Source organism: Falco naumanni, chromosome 1, assembly GCF_017639655.2.
Source record: "Falco naumanni isolate bFalNau1 chromosome 1, bFalNau1.pat, whole genome shotgun sequence".
In the NCBI taxonomy this organism is placed as follows: Eukaryota; Metazoa; Chordata; class Aves; order Falconiformes; family Falconidae; genus Falco; species Falco naumanni.
Genome location: NC_054054.1, coordinates 46,751,649 through 46,778,623, shown reverse-complemented (window position 1 = coordinate 46,778,623; position 26,975 = coordinate 46,751,649). Strand labels below are relative to the sequence as shown.

The following is a 26,975-nucleotide window of genomic DNA, read 5'->3' as shown; positions in this document are numbered from 1 at the left end:
CTGGGTGCCCGCTCCGACGCACCCACCTTCCCCCTTTCCTACCCGTGGGATCCTCTTGTGGACCTTGCACCTCCTTGAGCATCTGCACCGCTGAATGCACTGTGAGCACCACCACCATGTAATGACAGAAATCCAGAACAGAGGTTTAATGAGCAATTCCTGCCCTTGTGCTACTGCTATACGCTTAATCCTGTATGACAGCAGGGGTTTAAATAACTCTATGCACACAATGGCTTATGAGGCTATAAATATAGCCACTAACAAATAAAGAATACTGCCCTTAAACAAAAATTATTATATATTTATTATGAATATAAAACCTGTGCTGGCCAGGACTCACACAGCAGCGCTGTAAAAAATGAACCCTCCTGGCACTACAAATCCGAAAGCCTGAAGACTTGGTTTTGTAAAGGACCCTCACAACTGGGAATAAACCCCAAAATTTAACAATTTGTTTATTATTTTTTTAAAGTAAGTTTTCCATGTTAACAAAAGCAGAATAGTTTTATTTAGTGTTCATCTCACACCTTGGACAGCTGCAGCTGTCAGGCACAGAAATACAGTATTAAAATAAACTGAACAGTTGCTCATTGAAAAAATCACGCTATGCAAACCTGTGGATTGTAACATCAACAGTATAAAATGTAACAAAATTGGAATTTTAAATTTTTTTAAGCTTTTAAAGATAATAGTCCAGGCTATAAAACTATATAAGCATTGAATAAGAAATGTTAAAGTCAACAAGTCTACAACAGATACATCTTGTAAAAACTCAATAAATTATATATATATTTATAATATCTAGTAACATTTCAAATCATGCACAGTTTTGTACATTTTCTTTTTTCAGTACAGGAAAACTCAATGCTTCGAGTACTTGGAATGTACACAATTAGCAGACATTTGTAAGAAAATACCAAAAAATTCTTTTTTTATTCCAACAAAACAAAACAAAAATCTATAGAAATCTACCTTCTCAAACTTCCACTGAAGTAACCTCAAACTATAAATTATTTATTTTAGGATTTTGTGGCTCTAAGAAGGAAAAAAAAAAAAATCTTAAAATGAGATGCTGTCGTCCTGTTATTCTGAAACATTGATATGTAATATGCATCAGAGAAAAATGGAAAGAAAGAATTCAGGATGCAATTTGCCTTGCCTCTTCGTGGCAGCAGATAAAGTCTTCTGGACAAAAAAATCCCACCCACAAAAAGCCCCCAGATCAAACCCCTGGTTCCCCGGTCAGCTTGATCCATGCTAAAGGTCCCTGGTTCACTCGTGTGCTTTTAAACAGCTATCTGACATCGAGGAACAGCACAGCATTTTAAACACAGAAAATCAGGCATCACTGGCATTTTCCAATGTGTTAGATGCAAGAGAAATACGCAGTCGTTGCACCTCTCCTGCAAACAGTGTCACTCTTCTTGCTAGTTAGCTCACATGGCATTTCTGAAGCCCAAAATACAACAGTACTGGCAAAGGGGAAAAAAAAATTACCCCACATCACCCAAAGTCAACATTTCACTTTGCTGCATACTTGTTATTAAATCGACCACAAAGAATACCTTCATTTGAAAATAGAAAAATAAACACCCACGCCCCCTTAATGCACAGTGGTTAAACTGATGGAAGAATTCTTGGCCCTGATTTTCTGAAATATGTAAAAATCATCTTTCTGCTGCTATTTGTTTGGTTTTAACCACTGATGTACTGAAAAATAAACTTACCTTTTCTTACTGCAATCCAGGATAAACTAATATTTTTTAACTGAATACGTACATACATACACACACACACACACACATATATATATACACACACATATATATACATATATATATATTTATAACATTAAATGTAATTTGTTAAAGGACTGTACATCTATACATTCTTTCAGTATTTCCCATAAACACAAAAGAAGAACTTGATTAATATATATTTTTTCTCCATTTTTTAATAAGTTAAAAACACCCTTAAGCTCGGTGAAATTTAAAGTTTACAGTAACGCTACGCTATTTAAACCGATGAACAGATATGTTAATGTCTATAAATAACTTTACAAATATACATGTTAAGGTACAATTTTTAAAACAAAACTGTGAAGATATAAAACAAACAAACAATCTTTTCTTTTGCCCAGATCAGTATATCCTAGATTGCAATGCTCGTATTTTGAGACTCTCTCTCAGTACTGCTTCATGTTGCATTAGTATTATACATTCTTTTTTTTTAATATATTTAATTTTTAATATATATATATATATTTATATATATATATACAGGATATATTTATAGATATATACACAGATTCTCTGGAATAAACCTTTTTGATATAAGTTAAAGGCTCTTGCCTACAGGTACCCGTAACTTCTTTCTCCGAGTCACTGCATGTAGATGGAGCCAACCCGCTGGCATCGAGGGGTGGATGGGGGAGCTGCTTCCCTCCCACAAAACACTTTGCAAGCAAAACCAAACAAACCCCCAAAAGTGAGATTATTTTTTTTTCCCCGCAAAACGGCTGTTCCCAAAGGTCAGGATGTGGCTTGAGTTGCCGTGTGGGCACCCAGGAGCCAGGTTCCCCACCAGTCTCAGATGGATGATGCTCTCCTACCCGGGAACCCCCATGGCCACCACTGGGTCTCTGCCTGCCCCAGGGTCTGCTCCTATCTTGGCACGGCCCCATCGCTCCCAGCCCAGCGCAAGGGCTGGTGGCTGCCAAGCCTGGCCAAAGCACTGCCCTTTCAGATGACTTGATCGACTCTTTTTTATTTTATTTTTTTTTTCATTTCTCCATCACGATTTGCGTTTTACTTGATTTTTAATTCTTCTTCCAAAAAGGATTCCTTCTGTGTAGCTGGGTAGTGTGATCATGAAGCTATAAAAACGACGACAACAAAAATATAGATATTTTTATAAATATATGAATCCCTGCAGGCAACGTGGCTTTTCAGCTCCACCAAAAAGGTTCATATACAGATTGCATAAGCAAAGAATTTCTACATTCTTTACACTTTTCTTGTTTGTGTTTTTTGTTTTTTTTTTTAAAAAAAGGAAGATTATTTTTTTTGTCTTCTTCGTTATTGCAGGCACAGAACGGCTACTCTGGCACTCGAAATGCAAGCACGGAGTGGGGAGGTCAGCATCCCCCAGGTTCAACATTCTGCTTAGTAAAAAAAAAAAAAACCCAAAAAAAACCACCCCAACCCAAAATGAAAAATAAACCAAAAAAAAGTCATAGATGATAGATCATCTTGGCAAAAGATTAGTTCCTTCGGGCCAAACAGTGCTTCTTGACTTTTTATACAGCAAATGGGAGAAAAAAAAATAAATTGTTGGTTTGTGGTTTTTTTTTTACCCTGAACAGCTTGACAACAACACAAATCTCCAGGCACCACCACACAGTTCCACTGGAAGATCCTTCACTACGGTTTCGTCCTCGGCGCCCCACATTCGCACCTCCATGGGCATGCTGCCTGTCTGTCCATCCATCCATCTGTCCACCTGTCCGCCTGGGGGGTCCTCACGTCCGGATGACGCCATTGCATGGGGGGTGCTTGGGCAGGCAGGGCTCGTCAGGCAGCAGGTCATGTGCAAAAACGGAGTCATCCCCCGAGGAGCAGGTGCTGTGGGTGTCCTGGCCAGCTGGTGAGTACTGCTCAAAGGGCACTGAGAGGTCCAGGTACTCCTGCCAGGGCAACAGACCCATCAGTGCTGGCTGCCTCACACCAGGGACCAAGCAAGCCCTCCCGCACCCACCCCACCACACTCACATCAGTGGATGTCACAGTGAGGACCCTGTCCAGGTCTTCCACCAGCTGCTTGAAGGTGGGCCGTTGTGAGGGGACGGCGTGCCAGCACTCCCGCATGATCATGTACCTGCAGGAAAGGGGACTGTCATCCATGGTGGGGCTAAGTGGTGTCCACCCACTCCCAAATTGCCTGAGAGAACAGCTACGGCCAACGCAACTTCAGCCATGGTGGCCTTGGTGCACAGCCAGCTACAGCGAGCAGGAGGAGGGTTTTGTGGAGCCACGCTCCTCATTGCTGGTCATCATCTCATGCATGTCTGTGCTCTCAAAGCAGGAGGAGGACCTGTCCTAAAGACAAAACACCAGAGCTACACCCCCAGACACCACTGACTAAACAAGGGCAGGCACGTTATACTGCTCAGCAGTCATGGGCTGAGCCAGAGGAGTTGGGGTTGCCAAGCCTACCGGGAGATGGCCACACAGTCTCACAGTGGGGATGCCCCAACAGCCCAAACCACAGCCTGGGTGGTTATCTGGCTGCAGAGGGAAGGGGGAGCAGGGCGAGGTCAGCCCGCACCACACACTCACAAATCATGGGTGCAGTTTGCAGGTTTGTCCATCCGGTGGCCTTCCTTCAAGAGTTTGAAGAGTTCCTCAACAGGAATTCCTGGGTACGGAGACCCTCCCAAAGTGAAGATCTCCCATAGTAGCACTCCAAAAGACCAGCTGGAAACCAAAGAAAGATCTTTAAAATTCAATGAGGTTTTTTTACAGGCCCCCCCATATCCCCTCCCCCCTACTTGGCTTTATTTCTGTGCAGCCATGCATGGCTAACAAAGTCATCAATAGCATGACTAATTGCCTAGGCCATTTTTACTAGTTACTTGGAGATCTCTGCTGATCCAACTCAATAGCAAAGAAATCCCAGGCACCAAGTCTGAAATTGAAATGAGCATTTAATCAGATAGGTGACAGCCCATCTATCACCCCCAGCTCTTTGTTAGGTCTTCCACCAGCTCCACTGAATGGAACAAATCAAATTATTCATGCACAGCTTCACTGAATTGCAGGCTTGGAACCACAGGCCACTAATTGTGCAAGCTGATACCAAAACTTGCTTGTTACAACACTCGTTTCACTGGCCAAGCCGAGAGAAAAATACCCCAACAAAAATCAGCGGAGCACTGATGTTACACACTCCAGTCCCGCAGCTGTGCTCTGGTTAGAAGTCCTCTTTTTAGAAAATATCTTTTGCCTTCTTCATTTTCTTTTTAAAAACAGGGATTATCTGTCTCTGTTTTGCTTTCACGCACGCTCACTCTCCTGTTCTCTAGCTTTGATTTATCTGTCACGCCTGCTGCAGCATTACCTAAGCATGGAAACTATGATTTAAGATCAATAAAAGCCAAAGTATGTGAAAAATACAGAAATAGAAAAGATTCATTCATCCAACTGCAAGCAGTGAGCTTTGGGGAGCAGGCAGGCTGGCTGCTGAATTACTGTAAAAATGCCATTATTGACCAGATACTGAAATAAAAAAGGCAGTGCACATGCTGAGCTACTTCAGCCCCTGCAAAGTTCAGATGTGATACAGATTTACACCTAAGGTGGGCTCTGCTGTGTGCTTACCATGCTGAGGCACTACAACGGACAAGGCAGGATTAGGAAAAATAAAGGAAATAAATGAAGCAGCAAAGTTAATCCAAGAATATATTTGTTGAATATTCTCCGATCAACTCTACCAACAGCAGAGTATCTCATCCCACGTACTCAATGAAGCGTAACTGTCTGGGGTGAAATGCGGAGGAAGCTGAGGGTAACTTTTTTTGCATGGAGTTTTTTTTGCACAAGTATTTTTGATGGCAGGACGAATCACCTCGTCTGTAAACCGGACAAGAAATACCTGCCTGCCTTCCAATAATTTTCCAGAAGCTCACTAGAGATCCTCAGATGAAAGCAACTAGATAATGGTAAAATAAAACCACATGTGCAAAGCTGCAGCTTGGAATTGATCCAATTTGCTTTTGCATCCCCAGGCACCCCAGCAGTGAATGAGCCCTGCTCACGCTTAGCAGTATGCTTGTCTTTAAGATACTATAGGTGTTGATTTCCCTGTCATTTCAAATTTTTTTTAGAAGCGCGGGTATGCTTACACATCGCTCTGGTGAGTATAGACCCGGTCAAACAAGGCTTCTGGAGCCATCCATTTCACAGGCAGCCGACCCTGTAATTAGGAAGACAATGGGAACATCCCATCAGCATATTCCCCCAGCCAACAGGGCACCATCTGAATCTTCTGTTCTAATCCAGTTTGAAACATTTTCATTAACAACCACATCTGCCTTCCCGGTCACTGCGCAAAGCCGTAGTGGTCACATATAAACAGATTAAAACATTTGATCCCTGGATCTTCGCTGACAATCTTTGCAGCAAACGCTCTCTGCAGAGGACTGTATTTCACTGCCAAGGCAGGTTTAATGTATCAGCACATCTATAGCTTTGCATGGGAACAGCCTCAACTGCTCGTAACGCAGCTAGCTCTGCAGCAGAGCATGGGACACCACTTTCCAGCTCTTTGGTTGGAAGAAGCAGTTGACTCCAAGCCCAAACCTGGCTTAGGCTGAACTTGAAGGGAAACTTCCAAGAGTGAAGGCAAGGGCCACATCCTCTAATAAACAAATCCTGATCCTGCTGGAGGCTAAAGGAGGAGGCCTGATCCCAGGTTTCCAGGGGAACATCCTACATCAGGGTCATAAACATGGGCTGTCACATGTGAGAAATATGAGATGAGAAAGACTAGATTAATCATAATTCTTTGGGGCTTTGCTTGGCCCCTGGAGGGAATCTGAAAGGAGTAGTTTGTGTCTGAGGCATAATTCGGCTGTGGGGGGGACTTTTGTCCTCTTCTGACCCATTGTCTCACTGGGAGAAACAACCAGAGATAGGACATAGGCAGGATACACAAATGGGATTATGCTCCCAGCTGTCCTGAAACAGGGAAAATCCATCTGATCTGTGATTAAAATTCCCCAAGAATTTTTATTAATTTATGATTAAGAAATCCCAGCAATTAAGAAAAGATTTCTGATATGATATTGCAAAGGATCGGTATGGGCACGGTGGACATTTAGACCCCTTGCCGTTGCAAGGTCCTTAACGTTCTGTTATGCCCTCAACCTCTTTGACCGCCATCTCCGCACTCTGTGGTAGTTGTGGCTTTTGCTCAGAGCTCAACATCTCTCTCCAGCCCTTCACTTGTAAATTCATCTCTACGGAAAGTATAAACCACGCTGGGACTCAGCCCTTGTCTTGGACCATCTTCTCACACTTGGGAGTCAAGGAGCTCAGTTGTAAAAAAGAGTGAAATGCATGAAAGCCAGGTAGCTCAGGTATACAAAAAGTGACATTCCTCTGTCAAGGGCTCTGGTGGGACAGAAGGTGGCTCCTTGGGACCTTATGAACAGTAGTGGAGCAGACTGGAAAGGGCTCCATGCCCCTGTGGTAAAAACCTCGGTTTCTCTCAGTTTGGCCAGAGATGAGACCTCACAACCAGCTGCAAGCAGCAGCAGTATCTGTCAGGAAGAAAACAGATGGTGGGTGGCGTCCTGGGACCAGCATATCTACAGTCCCTCACTAGATGAGGCCACCGACAGATTTCTTCCTCCTAAGCCCCTCTAGAAAGTGAGATGTGGGACAAGGGCCACTTGCTGCACGGATGACCGAGTTCCCTGCCAGAAGGAGAACTGCATGTGCTTGGCAGCCCTGTACTTACATTGGTGGTTTTCTTGTAATAGTCGATGTTGTGAACGTCTCTAGCGAGGCCAAAATCAGCAATTTTCATCACATTGTCTTCAGTGACTAACACGTTCCTGGCTGCCAAGTCGCGATGAATGCACTGTGAAAGGTGAGCAAGTCAATAAATAAGGGCTTGTTAGCTGCTTGCGCCTGGAACCAACAGCACCGCGTGGTTTATGAGCTGCTGTTTCATTGACTCCCAAGCTCATAAAGCTGTGGGCACTGCTTAACTCCTCGCTTTCTGTGTCACTGCCCCATCATGCATACTTGGTGGGAGCCACCTCTTAGCAACACCTAATCGGCAGCCTCAGCGCTGACACAGCCACGTGGCTTTTCTCTCCAAAGGGGATACACAGACAAGAAAGCCAAACCTCCTTTTCTGTGGGCGCTTACTGGAATGCGAAGCTGTCTTTCTGCCCTGCTTCCTCCAGGAAGAGGAGCGCAGGCTCACGTTTGAAGGGAAAAAAATCCTCAAATGAAGACGTCCCCAGTACATCCACCATACACAGAATCATAGAACAGTTTGGGTTGGAAGGGACCTTTAAAGGTCACCTAGTCTGATGCCCAACATCATAGCTGTTACCTAAGAAAGCAGCTCAATTAGCCTGCGCTGTGCAGAAAGCAGTTTAAAGCCACCACGAACCATCCACCCTGAACTGCAGCCACAGGACGAACATGTCTGACATGTGAAGTGGAAATTGCTCTTGCCGCTCTGTGCTCCCTGCCCGCAAAAAGAGGTCACGCCGGCTGGTGCACAGTTTCGTGAACCCAAAGCCTGATTCTCCACTTGCTGATGCCAGGGTAAATCAGGACTAGTCCCATGCCATGATGTAAGAAAATGCAGCAGCTGGCTCAGTGTCAGCAGAATGCTCCCCAAGGAGCATCCTAGGCGTGGCCACGCACGGAGCCAAATGCACTGCCAGGTCCGCTCCTACCAAGCCTACGTGTGCTGGTGAGAGCTGCAAATGCATGAGCTACACCCAGGATCTCAGCTTCCTTGTGAGTGCTCTGCATTTTTAGCCATCTCAGAAGGAAGATGGGGGGAACAAGGGTTCAGCAGCTCCTGACTGCTGTCTAACGTAACATCTCCCATGGTGGAAGCTCACAACTTGGTGTGATGCTCACCATGACCGCTGCTGCCTGAGCCTCAGGATGGCACATGTGAAAGTTACCTTTACGAGTGTGGTGAAGACAGGCACCAAGGTCTGGGTTGCTTGTGCTTTCATACGCCTTTTGGGGATGCTAACGGGCCTGCAGGTGACAGCAAGGGCTGTACAGCTGCATGGCACATGGATGCAGCTAGCATACAGGAACTTCTGCATACAGATGAAGCCTCCAGTAAAAAATTCGAGATACTTCATATCAAAAATTCTGGTCTCTAAAGGGAGAAGCCTGCAACGTTTTGCCTGAGGTTGTCCTGCACACCACACATACCAAACATTGCGTGCTTTCCAAAACATGGGTCTGACTGACACTTCTTCCAAATGAGGTTTCTCAGCTCACCTTCTGAGATGCCAAGTACTCCATGCCCCGGGCCACCTGGTAGGCGCAGGAAACCAGGTCTTTAAATGTCAACTGCTCTTCAGGCAGCTTGCAGGTGTCGAAGGAATAGTCCATGCCAGGTGGGCGACGTGCCCTGAGGTATTCCCGCAAATTCCCCTTTGATGCATATTCCACCAACACGTAGAGTGGTCCTGCAAGTAAGAGCACATCAGCATCCAGCAGAGGAACAGCCAACCACTGAAACCCAGTCTGGGACATTTTGGGCAGCCAGTGAGCAATTGCATGGAAGGGACAGTCAAACCTGAGCCTCCCACGGCCCTGTGAGCACCAGGCTGCTTTGCTACATACCATCCTGTGTGCAGGCACCAAGGAGGTTAATAATATTTTTATGCTTCCCAATCATTTTCATCATTTCCATCTCAGAGACCAGATCAGAAAGGTCCTTGTCTGTGGCATCATCTGCAGAAAGCAAGACAGGAAAGGAAAAAAATGTCAGGAAGAGTATCGGTATTTTGGGAAGTGGTTAATAAAACTGCTGCATAGTCATTTGGTGGAAACAGTACTCAAAATATGGCAGTATTAGTTTTTATTCCGCTTTGGGAAGAAGAATCAAAATAAAACCAAAACCTAGTATCACCAAAAAAAAGATAAACCCCAAAATAAATGGAGATAAAGATAAACGCCCATATGGAAATCAATAAACCCCTCACCTTCTGTTACATCCTGGTAAGTTAAGCAAAACAGTCAGTTTTGGCACTTGGGATCGTTTTGATTTTCTGATTGTTTCCCTCCCTCGTCTCCAGGGGCAATGAGTTAAGGATGGTGGAAGGTCAGAGCTAGGAGAGGGGTTACAGGAAGCAATGTACTTTTTGCAAGGAGAACTGCAATTTTTCTACGAAAGCTATGTGCATCTTTTCTACTTTTCTAAAAAAGTAGAAAAATAGGGAGACGCCTCCCCAAATGAATGCTTTGGTTTGGGAAGATGTAAATGTTCCTGCTCCCAAAACCAGCTTCAGAATGGACTGAAGGAAATGTAAAGTAAACATCCTTTTCTGATAAGAAATACTATTTTTTAAAAGTGTCACCCCATGTAACCTTAACCCTGGGCTGCTCACTGCTGGAACATCTGCCCTGCTTGCCCCAGCTGAATTCCTCAGGGTGATTTTGTCTGTGTGTTGTCCAGTTGCTGTGCAGAGTAGAAGGATGTGAAGCAGAGACTCATCCAGAGGTGCCCAGTGACTCCCCCATTTTTGGCCTCCCTTTAACCTCTCAGGAGTTTGGGATCAAGTTTCTTCAATTAACAAGCTCCTCAAGGAGTCTCTCAAGTGGATTTCTGCAAGCTCCACCTAAGCTTGTTGCACAAGCTTTTGCTAGAACAGGCAGCACTTGCTATGGGAGGGCTAAGGAGTGGGCTGATTCACAGAGCTGGCTAGAAGTGAAGGGGGTTCCCCTTCTTCTCAGCGATGCTATTACCCCTTGGCAGAGAACTGGGTTAATTCCCAGGCCCTCTTCCTGATGGGATTTGCACTTTTTGTGCTCTCCAAGGAGACAGCCCTCACCCCCAGGCTATGTGGGTGAAGGGGAAGAAAGGTTGTTCTTGCTTTCTTCTGTTGAATCTGTTTGTACAAAAGACTTAAAAGAGAGGCAAGGAGAGGAAATCCTAGCGCGGCATGCTGTTCTGTCCTCTGTGGACTCCCCATACCTTTTAACATCTTGACAGCAACCGTGATGGCTTTGTTTGGCTTGTCCTTATCAATCCCAATCGCTTCTGCCATCACCACTTGGCCAAAACACCCCTCACCGAGCGGTTTTCCCAAGGTCAGGCTGAAGGGAGAACAAGCAGGCACATGAGTGGGTACCAGGGTGGCGACACTACTGCAGGCACAGAGACCCCAACCCGTAGTTTTGACTGACCGAGAGCGTGCCAATTCCCACTTGGGATCCGGAGGCAGTTCCAGCTCAGAGACATTGGCCAGCATCGGCCCATCGCTGGAAGAGAGACGTGTAATCCGGACCAGGGGCGTGTTGGAATTCATGGAAGAGTTGGACTCCAACGACACCTGCTTGGGTAGAGCAAATGAAGTGTTATTGCCAACTGTATTCCCAGGGCAGGCAGCGCCTGAAATGGATCACTGAGGGGGTTTGAGCTATCTTTGCCCACTGACATCTTTCCAGTGATTTCTAAATGGGCAGTCTCCCACACCCTCCACCTCTCTCTCCTCTCCTCCCATCCTTGCAGAAATGCACTGATCTAAGCACCTGTGGTCAGGGTTTCAGCTGGTGGAAAGAAGCGACAGGTCAGCCAGTGCCCTCCAGCAGGCAGCAGGTATATAATCTGTACATTTGTTCCGTGTGCATCTCCACAGCACTTATAGCCTATGGAGTGACTTCTGTTCTTGCACTGTAGGTGCCCACCACAAGCTTGCAGCCAAAGCCATAAAATCTGTATCCTTCGCCACGTGGTTTCACGTGGTGCCTTTTGCTCCTGCCTCTCTGCAATTACGTGCAGCAGAGCATCTCTAATAGCACAGAGGAAGAGGACCCTCTCCCACCTCCATGAGAATTGCTCTGGGTTCAGTGACCTCCGTGAAAGCAGGGCACAACTGAACATCTTCTTGCTCCCCAAATCCCTGCTCCACCAGGGAGCCTCGACTAAACTGCTGCCCTGCAAGACGTGCTTTCTGCATCATCCATAGCTGCACTGCCACCCCCCTCAGACAGGGGCAACGAAAATGTGGCTGCCCGGGAGCTGCTCATGAACCAGAGCCAGCTGCCACCAGCTACTGCTCCACTGGAACAGGAACAAATGAATAACGGGTTTAAAATCCTAGACTGCAGCCAACTTATGTCCCTCTTGGGCAATGATTTTCTGGTAGAGCTTCTCACCTAGAGAGAAAATTTCAAAGCAGGGGCAGGGGGAAAGGGGGATGGCCATAGGGGGGAATAGGAATCTTGTATCTACTTTCTGTTACCTGTCTCTTGAGTGGAAATTTGGAGACTTTCTGTACAGTGGGGGTGTTCATGGCTTTTTTGTTTAGCATTTTCATCTTGTAGATAGTCGCACTGATCAGCACCACAACTAAGAGACCAAAGCCAGTGCCGTAACTGAGAACGCCAGTGTACACTGAGCCTGAATCATCCATTTCCATGAGCTCCTCCGCTGCGGGGTGACAAGAGATGGCAGTCAGGACTGGGCAGGTAGCTGCCTGCACACAACTACACACGTGCAGTGCAAAGAATTTGAGGAGAACTTGCTCAGCTATGCCAATCTGCTGAGTAACTTCAGTAAGGGCACCCTCCTAGGCCAGTGGTTTTCTACCCATGGCTGCAGCTAAAACATCCCTTCAGTCTGCCTTTTTGGGGGTAACCTTACTGCCTGCTGACGCAGCCCTGGGATTTCTAACTTCAGCTCACGGGCTGAAAACCACTGCTCTAGGCTGAAGGCATCTTCATGTGTGCGTGCTGTCCCTCTGACCCAGATCTTGCTTTCCCTGCACATCCACACCACATACCTGGATGCCTTGTATGTGCAAAGGCTGCAGGACTGGGGTTTGCTGCACTTAGCCAATTCGGCTTCTCCAGCAAAGATTTCCACTGGACCAGTGACTGCCCTGAGGGACCAAGGGGCTTGAGGGGCACGCAGGGGTAAGGCATCACACAAGAGAAAAAGCTTCATAAGAGCAATTTGCAGAATTATTTCATAAAACTTAGTTCTCCTGGGAAGAGGCTGAAGGTCTGGCCCAGAGAGATGGCAGCGTTGGGAGGGTAATGGCATGAGCCCATCAGCAGTGGCTACCTGCTAGCATGACTTTCTGGGGACCACCAAAGCTCAGCTGTGTTTCTCCCCTTGTTCCTTTCAGGACAGGCACATAGACCAGAGGACAGGGTCATGGTGGGACTGGTCTTCTGTTCCCCAAAGGTGTGCTGGCATCAGAGGAACAGTCAGCAGTGAGAAACTTTATAATGAAGTCATGCCGGTGAGGTTAGCTCGCTAATGGCTTGTGTACATCACTGCTGCCCCAAAGCAGTGTCTTTGGCAAGCAGCGGGAGCTTTCCCCTGGCAGCAGCAGGCTCTGAGTCTGGTCTTTGGTGGCTGTGTCCCAGGGAACACGGGGAAAAGGCTGATGGTGACACTGGGGGCTGCATCAGCCTGTGTGCCAGCCCTGCAGGGCCAGATCCTGCCAAGCGGCCATCTCCTCCTGCGAGGAAGGGTTACCAGATCTCCCAGGATTGGGCATTATGGTTGGTGCCACAGCTCTTGCTGCCTTGGCTTGCACCATCTTGGCCTCTGCTTCACACACCTCTCCCATAGCGTGGACAGCATTTAACAAGCAGAGGTTCCCCAGATGGGCTGTATCCCACCGCCTCCCTGTGGGCAGTGCTTCAGTGCCTGCTGCTGCACAGGCGACTGTCCTCCACCGCGTCTGACTTCAATATAAACTTCCACTTCAGTTTTTTTGGTGGTTTTTCTCCTGCTTATTCTTCGCTTAAAAAGAGGTGTGAGTTCAAACATTATAAAAGCAGTGTTAACAGTCAGATGAGACAGAGATACTCAAAATAACAGTCTTCTAACCAAAGGAAATGATTTCTTTCGTCCAGTGGATGGCAGAAGCAGAAACAGGATCAGATCAGCTATTACAGAGCTGGCAAACGAACAGAGAAAAGACCAGCAGATCCCACTGGCAGCAGGGTTGGGCATGGAGACCTTCTTCAGCCCCAGTAAAAGCGATTACATCCGAACCATCCGCACAGATAAAGTCAATATTAGAAATGCCAAAGTTTCCAGTTCCTAAACACATCCTGAGATGGATGTGTTGCAAGATGGACCCAAATGTGGTCTACAACTGAGTGAGCCAAAGTCGGGTGTATAGTATTTTGGGTGCCCTTGCAGTAAGGGTCTACTGAACATACTCCTGGTCTGTTCCTACACTGCAAGGCACAGCACCCATATGATTCAATATGAATATTGCTGGTGCTTTCCTGGACTGTGCTCAAGGCTGCCCTGTAGCCAGAGGCAGAATCTGTAGGTGAAGGGACAGCAGAGCCTCATTCCCCCCTTTTGGAGAGCAAGCTCCTCTGTTGCATATTCTGTGGTGGCTTCATTGTTAATGAGAGCTTTGCACATGGAAGCACCACAAAACTGAGGTCATTCTGGCCACTGGTTTCAAGGCCACTGCAGCCTTCATCAATCCCAGCTGGAGCAGGCAGCACGCAATGCCCCTGGGAGCCAGGACTCCTGGGCTCTATCTACAGATGACTCTCCTCGACCTTCTGGGTGAGATCGCTGTCTTGGCCTGTTCATCTGTGAAGTGGAAACCATGCTACAGGCAGGGACGGGTGTACTCACACCAAGAACTTATGTATCTAATTTTAGGCTAAGGTATGAGCTTAGACAGAAAGCTTTCACCGTAAGATGATCCACAGTCCATGTCCAATTCAAGCGCCCTGGATCATCTGCTGCAAAGGTTTCCTTCTCCCACTGGCAGTGTAAGAAGAAGTCTCCTGATTTTGGCGCTTAACAGTCAGGAGAGGCTGTGAACACCTTCCTGTTATCTAGATCAAAAAAGATACTGGGCATTTTATTTGCTTACTGCAGTAAATAATTTTTATCTTGAGATGCAATGCAAAGTGTCAGCTGTGAGTATGCAACAGAGGTCTGCAGCAAATCCCAGAGGAGAGCCCTCCCTGGATAACGCCCCCACTTCCAAGCAAGGGGTGGACTGCAGGAACTTGGCATTTCTAAAGCAAATTGTCAAGGCACCCTGGAGAGGGAGGGAGAGGCCAGCACAGAAGGAAATACCTGGTAGCACCGTCAGCCAAGCAGAGTGATGTGAGAACCCAATAGAATTCCCTGCGAGACAAGTATATTCCCCAGCATCCTCAAAAGTAACATTTCGCAAGTACAGAATCTCTAGCTCCTTATCCGTTGTGTTAACACCTGCCGTCTATGGGGAAAAAAAAACACACACATATAGAAAGAGGGAAAACAGAGAATAAGCCACATTCCCAGCAAGTGTGAGGACACCACAGGCAAATTTCAAAAGCAGATTAAGGTGGGTTGTTTTTTATTTTCCAATGGCCCATCTTCCATATTTATTTACTCATTCCCCTCTGCAACCTGTAGTCAAAAGCAAAAAAAAGTTCCCTTCACCAGGTTCTTACTCTGTCCCACTAAAGAAGCATGCAAGCAAAAGCATCCAAATGAAAAATTGCCCCCACAATATGACTGACCTTGGGTTAGTAGGGTGAGCACGAGGTGGGGGGTGGGGTGGGGTGGGGTGGGGGGGGTGGGAAGAAAGATGGTAAAAGAGGAAAGATGGAAAGAAAGGAGAAAGGAGGGGAGATGTAGTGGAGAAAGACTCAAGTGCTGATCAGAGGAATATACAAACATTTTGGTTCCTTAGTTCATCGGAAAATACACAGTTTTAGAATTTTTCAGAATGTTTTCAAAGTGGACTTCTCAAAGCCACACATTGATTACCCAGCCCTCGATACTGTAGTGTAACTTAGGCCGGTAACAAGAAGGTGCCTGCAAAGAACTTCCCTGCAGTGGCACTGAGCAACACAGCAGCCAAACGCTCCGGGCTGGAGTCAAACTCCAGAGCCCATGAGGTTGCTGCTGCTTTCTATTTAATGTGTTTGCTTGCATGAGCCAATGCTGACATCTATTTCTCCATTACTTCGCCAAGGGACAGAACTGATTGTATCAGGTTTATGGGTGAAAATCTTAAAACGGCTTGGTTTTCCGGAGCTTTGAACATCACAGGTCATTAACATGCAATTCTGTTATCAGCACTCAATTGTAAGGAAGGGAGAGGAATAAAAGTGTGAAGAATTGATAGCAAAATTTGACAGTCATTTTATTGTGGGAATTTTTCCATGGCAATTGCTGTATAGGCGTTACATTCTTGTAAAAAAAAAATTAGCAAGAAAATAAGATAAAGCCATTCAGCGTCAGTTGACAGGGTATAATACAAAATGAATAGTAATTTTAATCACTAGCTTCTTTAAAATGTTATAGCTCATTCTTGCAGTTGCCAGGGCCTTGGGACAGAGTCTGTGGTTTACCTGGTTTTGGTTTGCGAATGTGGAGCCAAAATGGTTTTTCGGCTATGCCTACGAAATTGTTGGCTCTACACAGATATTCTCCTTCATCTTGTTCTGTCACATTGAACAGATTTAGGTTAGCATCGGCTTCAGCGTTTTTACTGATCCAAGACTGCAGGAACAGACAGAAACCTGAACTTCAGTAAACCAAACAATACCTCCATCGCACCTACATCAGCTAGGATTGACTGTTCATGGCTATTCCCTTTTTGGCTGTGGCAACATCCCCGGCTCACCCCGTGGTGAGAGACCTAACCCAGGGCCTGGGTGAAGAAAAGAAGTTGCATTTGGCCCCCAAACCATGTGCAGATGAACTCCCTTCCCTTCACACATGCAATTTCTCCTTTAAAACAGACCAGTTTCCCACTTCTCCATCTGACAGCAGCCAAAGGCCCTACAGTTTCCTAATAACTCTGCAGACAGGAGCACCAGAGAAAGGGCTTAAACATAGATTTGTGTTTGCAACCCGGCTCAGCAAATACTGTTTCAATTATCAGATTCCAAAATAGAATTTGGAAACAAAATGTAAGCAGTGGCGGTCTGAAACTCGCTGCTGACTTTGCCTTTCAGAAATTAGCTGTAATTTTTTCCACTGCTTATAGGAGCCTCTTCTTTACTAAATAAAGTGGTGCATATAAATCAAACAAACTTCAGACTCTTAAGCAAGGGTTTTATTTCTCTTATTCCAGGCTGCTACAACAGCACATCAGTTTTTTCCCTTAACAGTTGTTTTTATTTTGGTTGAAAATGCACAACTGTTTTGGGTGGCCTCAGAAGTAGCCTAGGGACTGTCTAGAAAAAATATCAGCTTCAGTTCTGGAAATGAAAATAAAGAAATTGCTCTTCTCATTTTTGGCCTTATGGTCTCCAGCTCAGCCTCAGTGCCTTCGACTGCAAGGCCTGATCCTGCCAATATGACTTGCAGCCCATGAAAAGCAACAGGGCGGCCAGACCTGACGGGTTATTAGGAACTGAACCCTGAGGCAGTATCAGAGAGGAGCTCCAGTGTCCACGTCTGATGGCAACCACCACCAGCTTTGACCTGATCTCATCTCTAAGGATTATGTGCTGGCAAGTTTGTCCGTCCCAACTAGTGGGGAAACGTGCCTGCCTGCTGTTGCTGCCTTGTTTATAATTAAACCGGGCATGTTTCAATGCAGAACATACAATTTAGCCTTTGACAAAGCTTGGGCACAGCGCTGCCAGCCCCCGCTCTGTAACTGGAATGCATTTAGTGCTTTTCTGCAAAGAAAAAGAGGTTTCCTTTGATCACAAATTAGCCCAGGCTTTCAGGAACTGATGCAGGTGATGGCTTGGTTTTGCCAGGCTGTTTAAAAAATGGGTTGAAAGTACAGCATTCAATTTATCCATCTGGACTGGGGTGGGGTTTGCCCCCCTTCTTTAGATCTGAGGGGGGAACTTCATGTGCTGGGCACCTCTCTGTCCCCTTCGCCCCGATGGAGACCAGGATACTCCCCATATATTAACTGCCCCATAGCAGCTCCTACACTCCACAAAATCTCCTGAAAGCAGGAGGGAAGGGCAGACTGATAAAAAAAGCCTTATCTCCCTGCAGGCACCTTGGCACTGGGCAGGAGGGAGCCTTTTCTAAAGCAGCTGTGGGCAGGGAAGGGTGTTAACAGCACCCTGCTCCAGCAGCACCGCCAGGATGCTGGGTCAGAGCACAGCACTGTGTGGCATGAGGGGAAGAAGTCCGTAAAGCCAACGGACTGGCCCCAAGATGACAGCAAGATCATTTTATCAGATCTTTATTTTTAAAAAACAAGCACAAACACATTAAAAAAAAAATCCCTGCAAAGCTGGGCCTGACACAGCTCCACAGAGGCCCAGTACTGGCGCACAAAAGATGCATCCCAAAATGGAAATGCTCCATGCCCCAGTGCTGATGCCGGCATTAATACAATTCAAAGCATTCCCGATTAACCAGAAGTAGTAAATAGACGTGTGCTGGTCCTATTCAGCAAAAAAATAAAACCAAACAAAACTTGTGCTTTCAAACGCCTGCCTGTGCTCCCCTTCGAGGAATGCGGAGCCTTTGCCGTCCACAGAAGAGAAGGTATTTGGCAATTCTAATTACCTAGCCACCCCGGTGTCGCTCCAACTTAATTTTAAAACACTATTTATACGGACTATTTACATGTTCTTTGCCACAGCAAAATGGGAGGTTGTGCTTGTGACACAAGGCACTGTTCGCAGCGGCTCTGCAAACTTCCAAAAGGTAGCACTTTATCCCACGGGGACCACACACAGAGCTCGGAGACTATACTAGATGGCATGTGACACAGCCAGCTATTCAGAGCTTGGTACTGGGCTGTGAAACCAGGGGGAAATTCAAACATGCATAATTCAAACACATTTGGAGAGACGGCGAGAAAATAAAAGAGTTTTATCAACTCGGAGAAGCACGTGTTGCCAGTCCTGAAGAACTGTCTCCAACCATTTCTTCCAACCAATCTGTTATTTCAATCTGTGTAATTATTTCCAGGGTCTCTGGCTTTTATTATCATGTATCTGGCTGAGTTGCAGTTTCGTAGATGCTGTCTGATAAGTGTTTGTTTTTAAAAAACTTCATACGAAGAGAAGAAGGGTGTGTGCAGCAGAACGTGTTGGGGGGATGTCCATGTGCAGGACAACCTCAGTGTGAAACTGCAGGGCCAAAATCTGCTTTCAGCTATAAATGCAAAACCAGAAAACCTCCATTTGGCCCTATATATTTTAATAAAAACCAACACAGAATGCCTTGAATTATTGAAAGAAAGAAAAAAAAAAGATATTTTAAAAGTCCAATATGATTTTCACTCTGTTCTCTGTGATTTATGTTTACATAGGTTTACATAGGGGAAACGAGACCTGCTGGCTTGTTCTGGCTGTAATCTGGAAGTTCCCTTTCAAGAAAGCATTTTAGCAAAGTCAAATCTTACTAAGTGACATTTTGCTAAATAAAAAAAAAACCAAAAACTTTCCGGAGCACGGATAATAGCAATGTTCACAGATGTTAGTGGCTGGAACAAGACTATCTTGGCTCTCAGGTGCTGGTAGTTCAGCATCATTTAGTACGTGCACGCTGTAGTGTGATTACTTGGAAAACAAAAGAATGTGTTTTAGTTGGGAGCCTTTTATTTTAATAAGCCCCGAAAATACCTCTACTGAAGCTGCAAAAAAGGGTTACTTTTACAATTTTAGGTCAAATGCAATCTGACAGCCCTTTTATTATGCTGCATTTCTCACAGTTGCCTCAGCTCTTATAACTACCTTGCTTATCTGCGCCACTACAGTAGTTGTGTTATCTCTGGCAAACAGAAGAGCCTGGAACATTGACTTTAGGGCATCTCTGCTGTACCCCCTCCAAAAAGCAGAGTATTCCACTGCACAAGCTTAAAGAAGGACTGCCCTGAGGGTGAGAAGAAGGAGCAGGTACCAACCTTCAGCACCGTGACGTAGGGCGTCCCATCGGGTCCGTATTTGCTGCCATTGACTTCCACGTGTTTCAGCCACTGGATGTGAGGCTGGGCATCACTGTAGACCTTGCAATGAAACTCCACATTGCTCCCTACCACCACGGTCTGGTTGGCAGGGAGCCCTGCCTGCAGGATTGGTCGGTGGGGTGACCTTTCTGAAAAACAGAAAAAGAGAGGGAAATCCTAATTTCCTTGTCCTTCTTCCAGCAAGGATTCTTCTCTGAACACTTCATCTGCTGGCTTTTCAGCAGGAAGGGTGCAGACTGGGATTGTCCCTCCAGGTGTCCTGGCCACTGCTCTCCCCAGCGCTTCTCAAGCCAAACAGGGAAGAGCCACCTGGGAACGGAGGAGGCCTCTCAGCCCTGCCATTCCTTCTCTGGCCCCTCTATAGACCAACTAACTAATTTATTGATCACCAATATGAGTCTGAATTGTTGGCCAAGAGGAAGCTTGTTGGTTTTAGAGGACACGTGATCCAGTACTTGGAGAAAGAAACCTGCTTCCCATATCTCTCCAGGCACCTGTTCAACATCACCACAGATCAGCTGTCGAGGGAAAACAGTGAAATCTCACCTAAAACGTCAAGCTGGTATGTGTGCCTAATGTTTCCATATTTGTTCTCCACAACACAGGTGTAATTTCCTCGATCTGATGGCACGACACTCTCCATCACCAAGCTCCACTGCTGGTGTCGCAACTGGAAGAAGAAATCAAACCATCAAGCTCATGGTCAAGTACCCTCATCACCAGACCATTCAAATCAGTGAACAACCAGTGAGCTTCTTTCTGCACACTTGGCCAGCATGAATGGAGCCCAGAGTAGTCCTGAAAATCACAAGGACCCATTTCAAGGGTCATTAAAGGCTTAACGTGAAAAGGAATTAAGACCAATGCAGGAACAGTGCAACACAATGTAACATGCTGAGATTGCAACGGGGACTTGCAGATGCTTCCACAATAGTAACAATAATGAAACCTGGTGACAGCTGCATGTGGCACCTCTCATTAGAGTAATGACTTCAGAAGGCACCAGCTAAGGTAACTCCAGTCTGCTGGTCCCCTCTGCCAGACCACTCTGGTACAGAGACTCTGTCAACTCAAAATATTTTACTCCCATCTGCAGATCTTTACCAACTACTACGTATAACCCATAAGATGACTATAAACAATAAAAATTGTACTTCTTACCCCATCTGTGAGATATTTTAAAGATGTGTGCTATGGAAGCAACAGGTCATGGCATCTGTCTGAACAGAAATGAATGTCTGTAATACAGTTAGTCCCCTAAATTCCCTGTAAAAAACACAGGAAAACATGCCCAGCCCCAAGTCTGGTCCGTAGGATGCTTGGTCAGCCCTTCTCTTTTGGCACCAAGTATTATACTAGTTGGTTTTCTGGATGTGGCTCATGTCCAGAGTTGTTGGCTGTTCAGTAGCAGAAGGGAAAGCAGAACCCTCATCCCACCCTGACCTGCTGCCCTGTGATCCCAGCTACAACGTTTGTTTCTAATGAGTATAAAGGAAATAATGGATATAGAAAGCAAATCTTGAATTAATACAGAAAGCAATCAACAGTAACAAAGATGACTTCAGGATGCATACTGTATGAAAGCTCTCTAAATCTCTGGATATTAATTTGATGCCTTCTGCTTCCCAGAGCAAAACATTTAACTTTATTAAACATTTAGAAGGTGACTCCAAGGACACAGAAGCAGGAGATTACAATAACACTGCGCTACAGAATGTCAAGGGCTGATGGAAAAAACAAGGGCGTAATTGCTCCTGGAGGTTTCTTGCTGCAGCAGGTGAACTCAAATATGAAGTTATTTAACCTCTTTTGCTACACATAAATTACATCCACATGGTTCCCTTTAAAGGGCCAAGTTGCAATTAAAGCCAGAATTTTGCAAAGGAAGGCTTAAAGTCATAGGACTAGACAGCTTGGTTGCAAGATAAGCAAGCAAAAGTAATTTTAACAAAGCTTTGTAGATCTCTGCATCCCTGAGAAAAGCACTGCCGAGCACCCCTACTTTTCAGAGACTGCTGAATAGAGCATTTCCTTCCATCTCAAGTTATAGGATGCTGTGCCTAAACAGAGATCTTGGTTGTTGCAGATGTCTGGTCAGGTCTGACTGCACCCTCTGCCCACCCAGGACAGCACAGGTGCAGCTCAATGCCGAACCAACATTACACCTTTAAAGCAACATTCCACTTGGTGCATCTCTGTGACAGTGTGGCAATTACAGAGAACAGAGAGCCTGGACCCCAAGTTCACCTGAACATACCAGACTGGCAAGGAAGTTTCAGTGCAAATTTGTGGCTCCTCAGTGGCTCATTTCCAAACTAGCTTGTCTCATAGTTGTGTCTCAAGACTTTTAATCCACTTTTCGGCATTGCAAAGTATTTGTGTCTGGAACCCCAGGAGCTACTCAAAGGATATGGGGCTCCAGATAACATGGGCAACTCCCTAGTCTGACCTGTATTATAAAATCAGGTCCAAATTAGGTGTTTTACTTAGGATGCACTTTCAAAGACTCTTCTATGACACTTTCAAAGCACTTCTTTTTGTCAGGTTTATGATGGGGACTTTGGACTCTGAACAGAGAGCAAAACCTGGGGGGCACAGACTCATGGGGCAGAACTTGTCTGGAAACTCTTCTAGAAGCAATGAGATTTACTTTTTTTTTCAGGTTGAGAGAGGCATCTAGATTTAAAGGATAATAAAAAGGAACGTTTCCAAGTTAGGATAGTTGCCACACTTGATAAAACACTAGAAACATGAAGTGACTTAGTGCAGGCATTAATCAAGTGAGTGAGATACTGGAAATCCCTCTGGTTTATTTGGTGTTGTCATTCTTGGCTCCTTGTGAAACAAACATTTGCAGACACACTTAGAACCTTAGTCTGTGTTTGCCCGACTGGTATGCAAGTCAGTGCAATGGTCTGGGGAAGGCATAATCCTCTATCTCCCCTCCCCTCAATCTTCCCTTCTAGGGTCATTTAACACACACAGGCTTATGATATTAGAGATTCCAACAAGGATTTAACCATTAATGCTCTTTGGGAAATTTCATAAGATAAGTCATATGAATTTCTTTTCTTTACTAGTTAAGGATGAACTGTAACAACACTAGGTTAGTCTGCACTTCATGTTTTCAGTGCTCGCCCTTCCCTCTTGCAGGCTTTACACCAGGCAATCACAGGAGTTCTAAATGCCATTTGCGAGAGGCAGAAGTGGAATAATGGTCAGCTTGCATGTGCTGACCACAGAGCTTTCACAATCAACATTTAAACTCTTCCACACACTGAAAACAAATGAGAACATTCCCAGCTCACGGATTTCTGGGTTAAGATGAGATCGAGATGAAGTAAGCCAACCAAACTCTGCCGGATCTGGATCTTGCCCTTTCTTTTCAAGCTGCCTAATCCTGTTATGAAGTTAAGTTGTAACAGGGAATTTAAATCTTAAATACATCAGATACTGAGCAGGTTTTCAATCTCTTTTTCTGGTTCAAATTGCAGCTGATATCTACCAGTATATTTATATTGGATGAGATTTACTTTAGACTACTTACATCTAACCACAGCTCAAGAGCAAAAGCAAGCAAATAAGGGAAGGAAAATTACAGACAGAGAAAGATGTCTTTATATCAAGAAAGGGACAAAGAACTACACCTAGACAGATAGAGAGCTTAAACCAATCTTGCTGTAATTGGCCTGACATTGCCTTCAATAGCTCTTTTAAGCATCAGCTTGTTGCTGGAAGGTGCCCCTAGAGAAACAAAGCACAGCGATGCCAAAGATTCACTACCATGTTGCAGAGGATGAAATGTGTCAATTTAAACTCAAGGATAGATTAAAACCACTGGGAAGTGGGTAGGGGAATTGCTTTCAGCTTTAGATTTTATTCTGCAAGCATAATTTAGTACAGCTGATGTCACATAGTTTTGTAAAAAGCTGTTCGAACGGCACACGCAAGCCTGAAAACACTTCATGATGATCCTCACAGCCTGCAATTAGTGAAAGATGCTTGTGCTCTGGGATTGCTACCTGCCGAAAAGGCTGTTTACCCACAGGAGTTACTTCCCCACTTCTTTTTGCTCCTTAACTTTTCACAAGATCCAACCCTGCCCGTGTCCTCAGCCTCATCCAGGCTGGAGCAGGGACAGGACTGAGCAGGAAGCTTCAAAGGCTTCACTGAAGCAATCACAAAAGGCTCTTTCAGGAACGGGTCTGAGCTAACAGGAAAGAAACGGCCCAAAACTGTGGGGAGGGAAGGCTTTTCTGAATCCTTCGCTGGTTTCTGGAGCCCGGCATGTTTTGCATGCCTAGCTCGCTTTCAAAACACTACAGATGTGGTAGGCATCAGCACACAGCTATTCAGAGTACTGATGAAGGTGCCTTCCTAAAAATCACCTTCTCTCCTCAGCAGCAGCCCAGGGATACGTCAGGGCTGGCAGAGCACAGGCAAGAACTGCTGCTCGAGTCCTTCCTGCTACACTCATTTTGTTATCATCAGCTGCTGCCAGTTCTATTCTCCCCACATAAAACCAGAAAGGGGCCTGACTGCGACTTCACTACGGGAGCTAAGGGACTAAGCAGTAACAACAAAATCAGAGAAGAGCTGACTTTCCTATTCAAATCCTGCTGTATTTCATCATATACAGTAGCACAGAAACTTCTGGCTAATTAAGCCATTTGAGTGCAGTGGGGTTTTGCATCCCTTAGTTTTATCTACAAACACAAGCCAGAGCGTTTTCCAGAACACCTCATGGTAGAAAGGAAGGAGGGAGAAGCAAGCAGCCAAGGAGCAGATGCTATTACTCTGGCTACGAGGAATCCAGTACTTGACCAAGGGTCAGTGATTTATACCACGAGAATGTTAATGACCACCAGCACGACAGCCCAGCTCTTTGGTGAGGTCCTTCCTACACCTTCAAAGGATGACAAGTCAGTTTTCCTTGAAAGCTGGGAGTAGGTATGGCTTGGTCTAACAAGTCTCAATGCACTGGGTTAATCTCCAGAAATCAAGACAGAAGTTTCTGCTCCTGCTTTCTCATCACTGTCCACAACGCAACCGTAAACCCAGCCTCATTTTTACCTACTCCCTGACAAACCCAGAGGGAACTGGCCTTCAATCCCAAGGAACAGAAGCTCTTTTTAACACTTCGATGTCCAGCAATTGCTATGGCTACGAGAAACACTTGCATTCCCAGAGTCAGGATCGTGCACTTACATGTATTTACATGTTACTCACTGTGAAATACAATTTTCTACAGTTGGTAGAAAGCTCCTGACAAAAACAGAGATCCAGACCAAGGCCTTACCTTGATGCCCCCAATCCTATGCTCTCCTTTGAACTCCTTGCCATTTTTCAGCCAGTAGATGGAAGGAGTTGGGTTTCCACCCGCAGGACATCGGAAGCGAACGGTGTTGGCAGCGGGAACTGCCAGCAGCTTCTTCTCCATCTTATCTGGCCGGGTCCAGAAGGGAACACCTAAGGAAGGGGAGACCAAGTTTAACAGGCCCTTTTCTGCTGCTGAGGATATCAGCTGGTGAGCAGATGCATTTGAGGAGGCTTTGGCATGTGCAGAGTGACAGTTAAATTGCTACCTGCTGCACTTAAGATAAATGACGCAGAAACACTTTCCAGCTAAATGACTCTCATAGACATAGGCAGGGTGTTTGCATTTTAGGTTTGTGATGAAAGGTTCACGACCAGGTTCTTGTCTCGGTAATGCCAGTATAAATCTGGAATAGCTGCTTTTAAATCAACAGGTAGAGTTATTCCAGATCAGGATGAGAATCTGGCCTCAGCATGTAAAAAGAGACAGATGTACCTTCAGGACAATAGTAGCCAAGAAACACGAACAGCAGAAAGATGTTGGAACTGTAAAAAAAGTTGATGGGCCAGCAAGGGAGCAGAGGAAAAGTGTTAGCTGAGTGCATTGGAAAATGTTGCTTCTCAGTGAGCACAAATGTAGTGCAGCCTCCTTAAGGGAAGGAAAGGGAGAAAAAAAAAAAAAAAAGCCAGTGTCAAACTGGTTTATCATGTTTATGTTCTTTAAGTACAAGTGATTTTAGTTTTAAAGATTCATGTTACCTTTGAACACGGATAAGTTTTAAAACACCAGTGTTAGCATGAGATACTTTTTATAATCTGCCTCAAGTGCAACAATGTTTCTTGGCTGTGTTACAAACATTACATATTAGCTCCAAATTAAGGCGGCAGCAGCAGCAAATTCATACTGAGAAGAAAATTTTTTTGTAAAGCCTCCCAAGCTTTCATTTCTGCTTAAGGCAACACCACCGAGTTGCATGTGGGGCGCTTCCCTGCCATGCCAGGGGCCACGTCCAAACCCCCAGCTCTGCGCTCCACACCAAAGCCAAAGGGAGACGGGGGCAGACAGCGTTTGGGCTGCAAAATAGCAAAAAGGAGACCGAAGAGCCTAACTGGCATCTCCTCCAGATGGGAAGGAAGCATCCACAGACATGGAGTACCCAAAACCACCAGTTGCAGAGACCCATGTGCTACTGGCCAAGACAAGCGGAAGGTGCTGGTCCTTCAAGAACTGTCCTGGAGAGCACAACGGCCGCCAAAGATGTGGGGAAAGCATGCTGCTGGCCACTCCCACAGCGGTGATGAAGATCAGAAACATCACCCAGCATCACAGCCCCAACTCAGCGCCACCCTGAAGCCTCTGCAATCCCCCTCCCCTTCACGACAAGGGTGTACAAAGTTTTCCCTCTTGTTGCATCCCTGTGAGATGCACTCGAGCTGCTCCCTTTCTTCAGTGCTCCCTGATGTACTTAGCCTCAACATGTTTGGCTCCATGACACCCATCCCTTTGCAATTCCAAGTAAGTCAGTGATGACTCCACCTTGGTCTAACTCGCCAGTGTCCTCTGTGCAGGCTCCCTGCTGCATTTCAGCTCCACGGCCTTGCAGGCAAGGTCATATAGCTCAGCCAAGGCAATCCATGCACCCACCCATTTTTTAGTACCTGCTAACACTCTCCACATGGTCCCCTCTCTCCATGGCTACTTGTGAAGCCCATTTGGCCATGAGGAACTGGATGTCAGGAGCTACATCCAGGAGACCATCCACTGGGCACATCGCTCTCATGTCTCATCGCTTTCACACCTCTGCAGCCGGGCAGCTAGATATCGGTAGGTGCCTCAGTAACGTGGTCCCAGGGAGAGAAATCAGTACTGAGTGCTTGCATTTGCCCTCAGATTGCCTGGGACAACACACTGTGATGCCTGTCAGGGTCAGCTCCACGTACTGGAGGGATGTGGTGCTCACCCATGCTGCATAAGCCTCATTTTTTAAACAAAACTGCT

The 26,975-nt window shown here is 45.7% G+C and overlaps 1 protein-coding gene across 6 annotated transcripts in view; it reads right to left on the bottom strand.

Moving 5' to 3' along the window:
• Positions 1–485: 485 nt before the first annotated feature.
• FGFR3 (fibroblast growth factor receptor 3) overlaps positions 486–26,975 on the bottom strand; it is a 58,139-nt gene continuing 31,649 nt past the window's right edge. Inside the window, exons 4-17 of one of the 6 annotated variants that reach the window (XM_040592136.1) lie at positions 24,960–25,129; positions 20,207–20,330; positions 19,598–19,788; positions 16,116–16,266; positions 12,014–12,207; positions 10,962–11,107; positions 10,750–10,871; positions 9,396–9,506; positions 9,048–9,238; positions 7,522–7,644; positions 5,903–5,973; positions 4,338–4,475; positions 3,771–3,876; positions 486–3,685 (exon numbers count right to left, since the gene is read on the bottom strand). In XM_040592136.1, the coding sequence (XP_040448070.1) occupies positions 3,521–3,685; positions 3,771–3,876; positions 4,338–4,475; positions 5,903–5,973; positions 7,522–7,644; positions 9,048–9,238; positions 9,396–9,506; positions 10,750–10,871; positions 10,962–11,107; positions 12,014–12,207; positions 16,116–16,266; positions 19,598–19,788; positions 20,207–20,330; positions 24,960–25,129 (2,003 nt within the window). In that variant the 3' untranslated portion in view covers positions 486–3,520. Of the gene's footprint in view, positions 3,686–3,770; positions 3,877–4,337; positions 4,476–5,902; positions 5,974–7,521; positions 7,645–9,047; positions 9,239–9,395; positions 9,507–10,749; positions 10,872–10,961; positions 11,111–12,013; positions 12,208–14,847; positions 14,993–16,115; positions 16,267–19,597; positions 19,789–20,206; positions 20,331–24,959; positions 25,130–26,975 lie in introns of all 6 variants that reach the window. The other 5 variants (XM_040592146.1, XM_040592154.1, XM_040592164.1 and 2 more) reach the window with 5 other exon arrangements.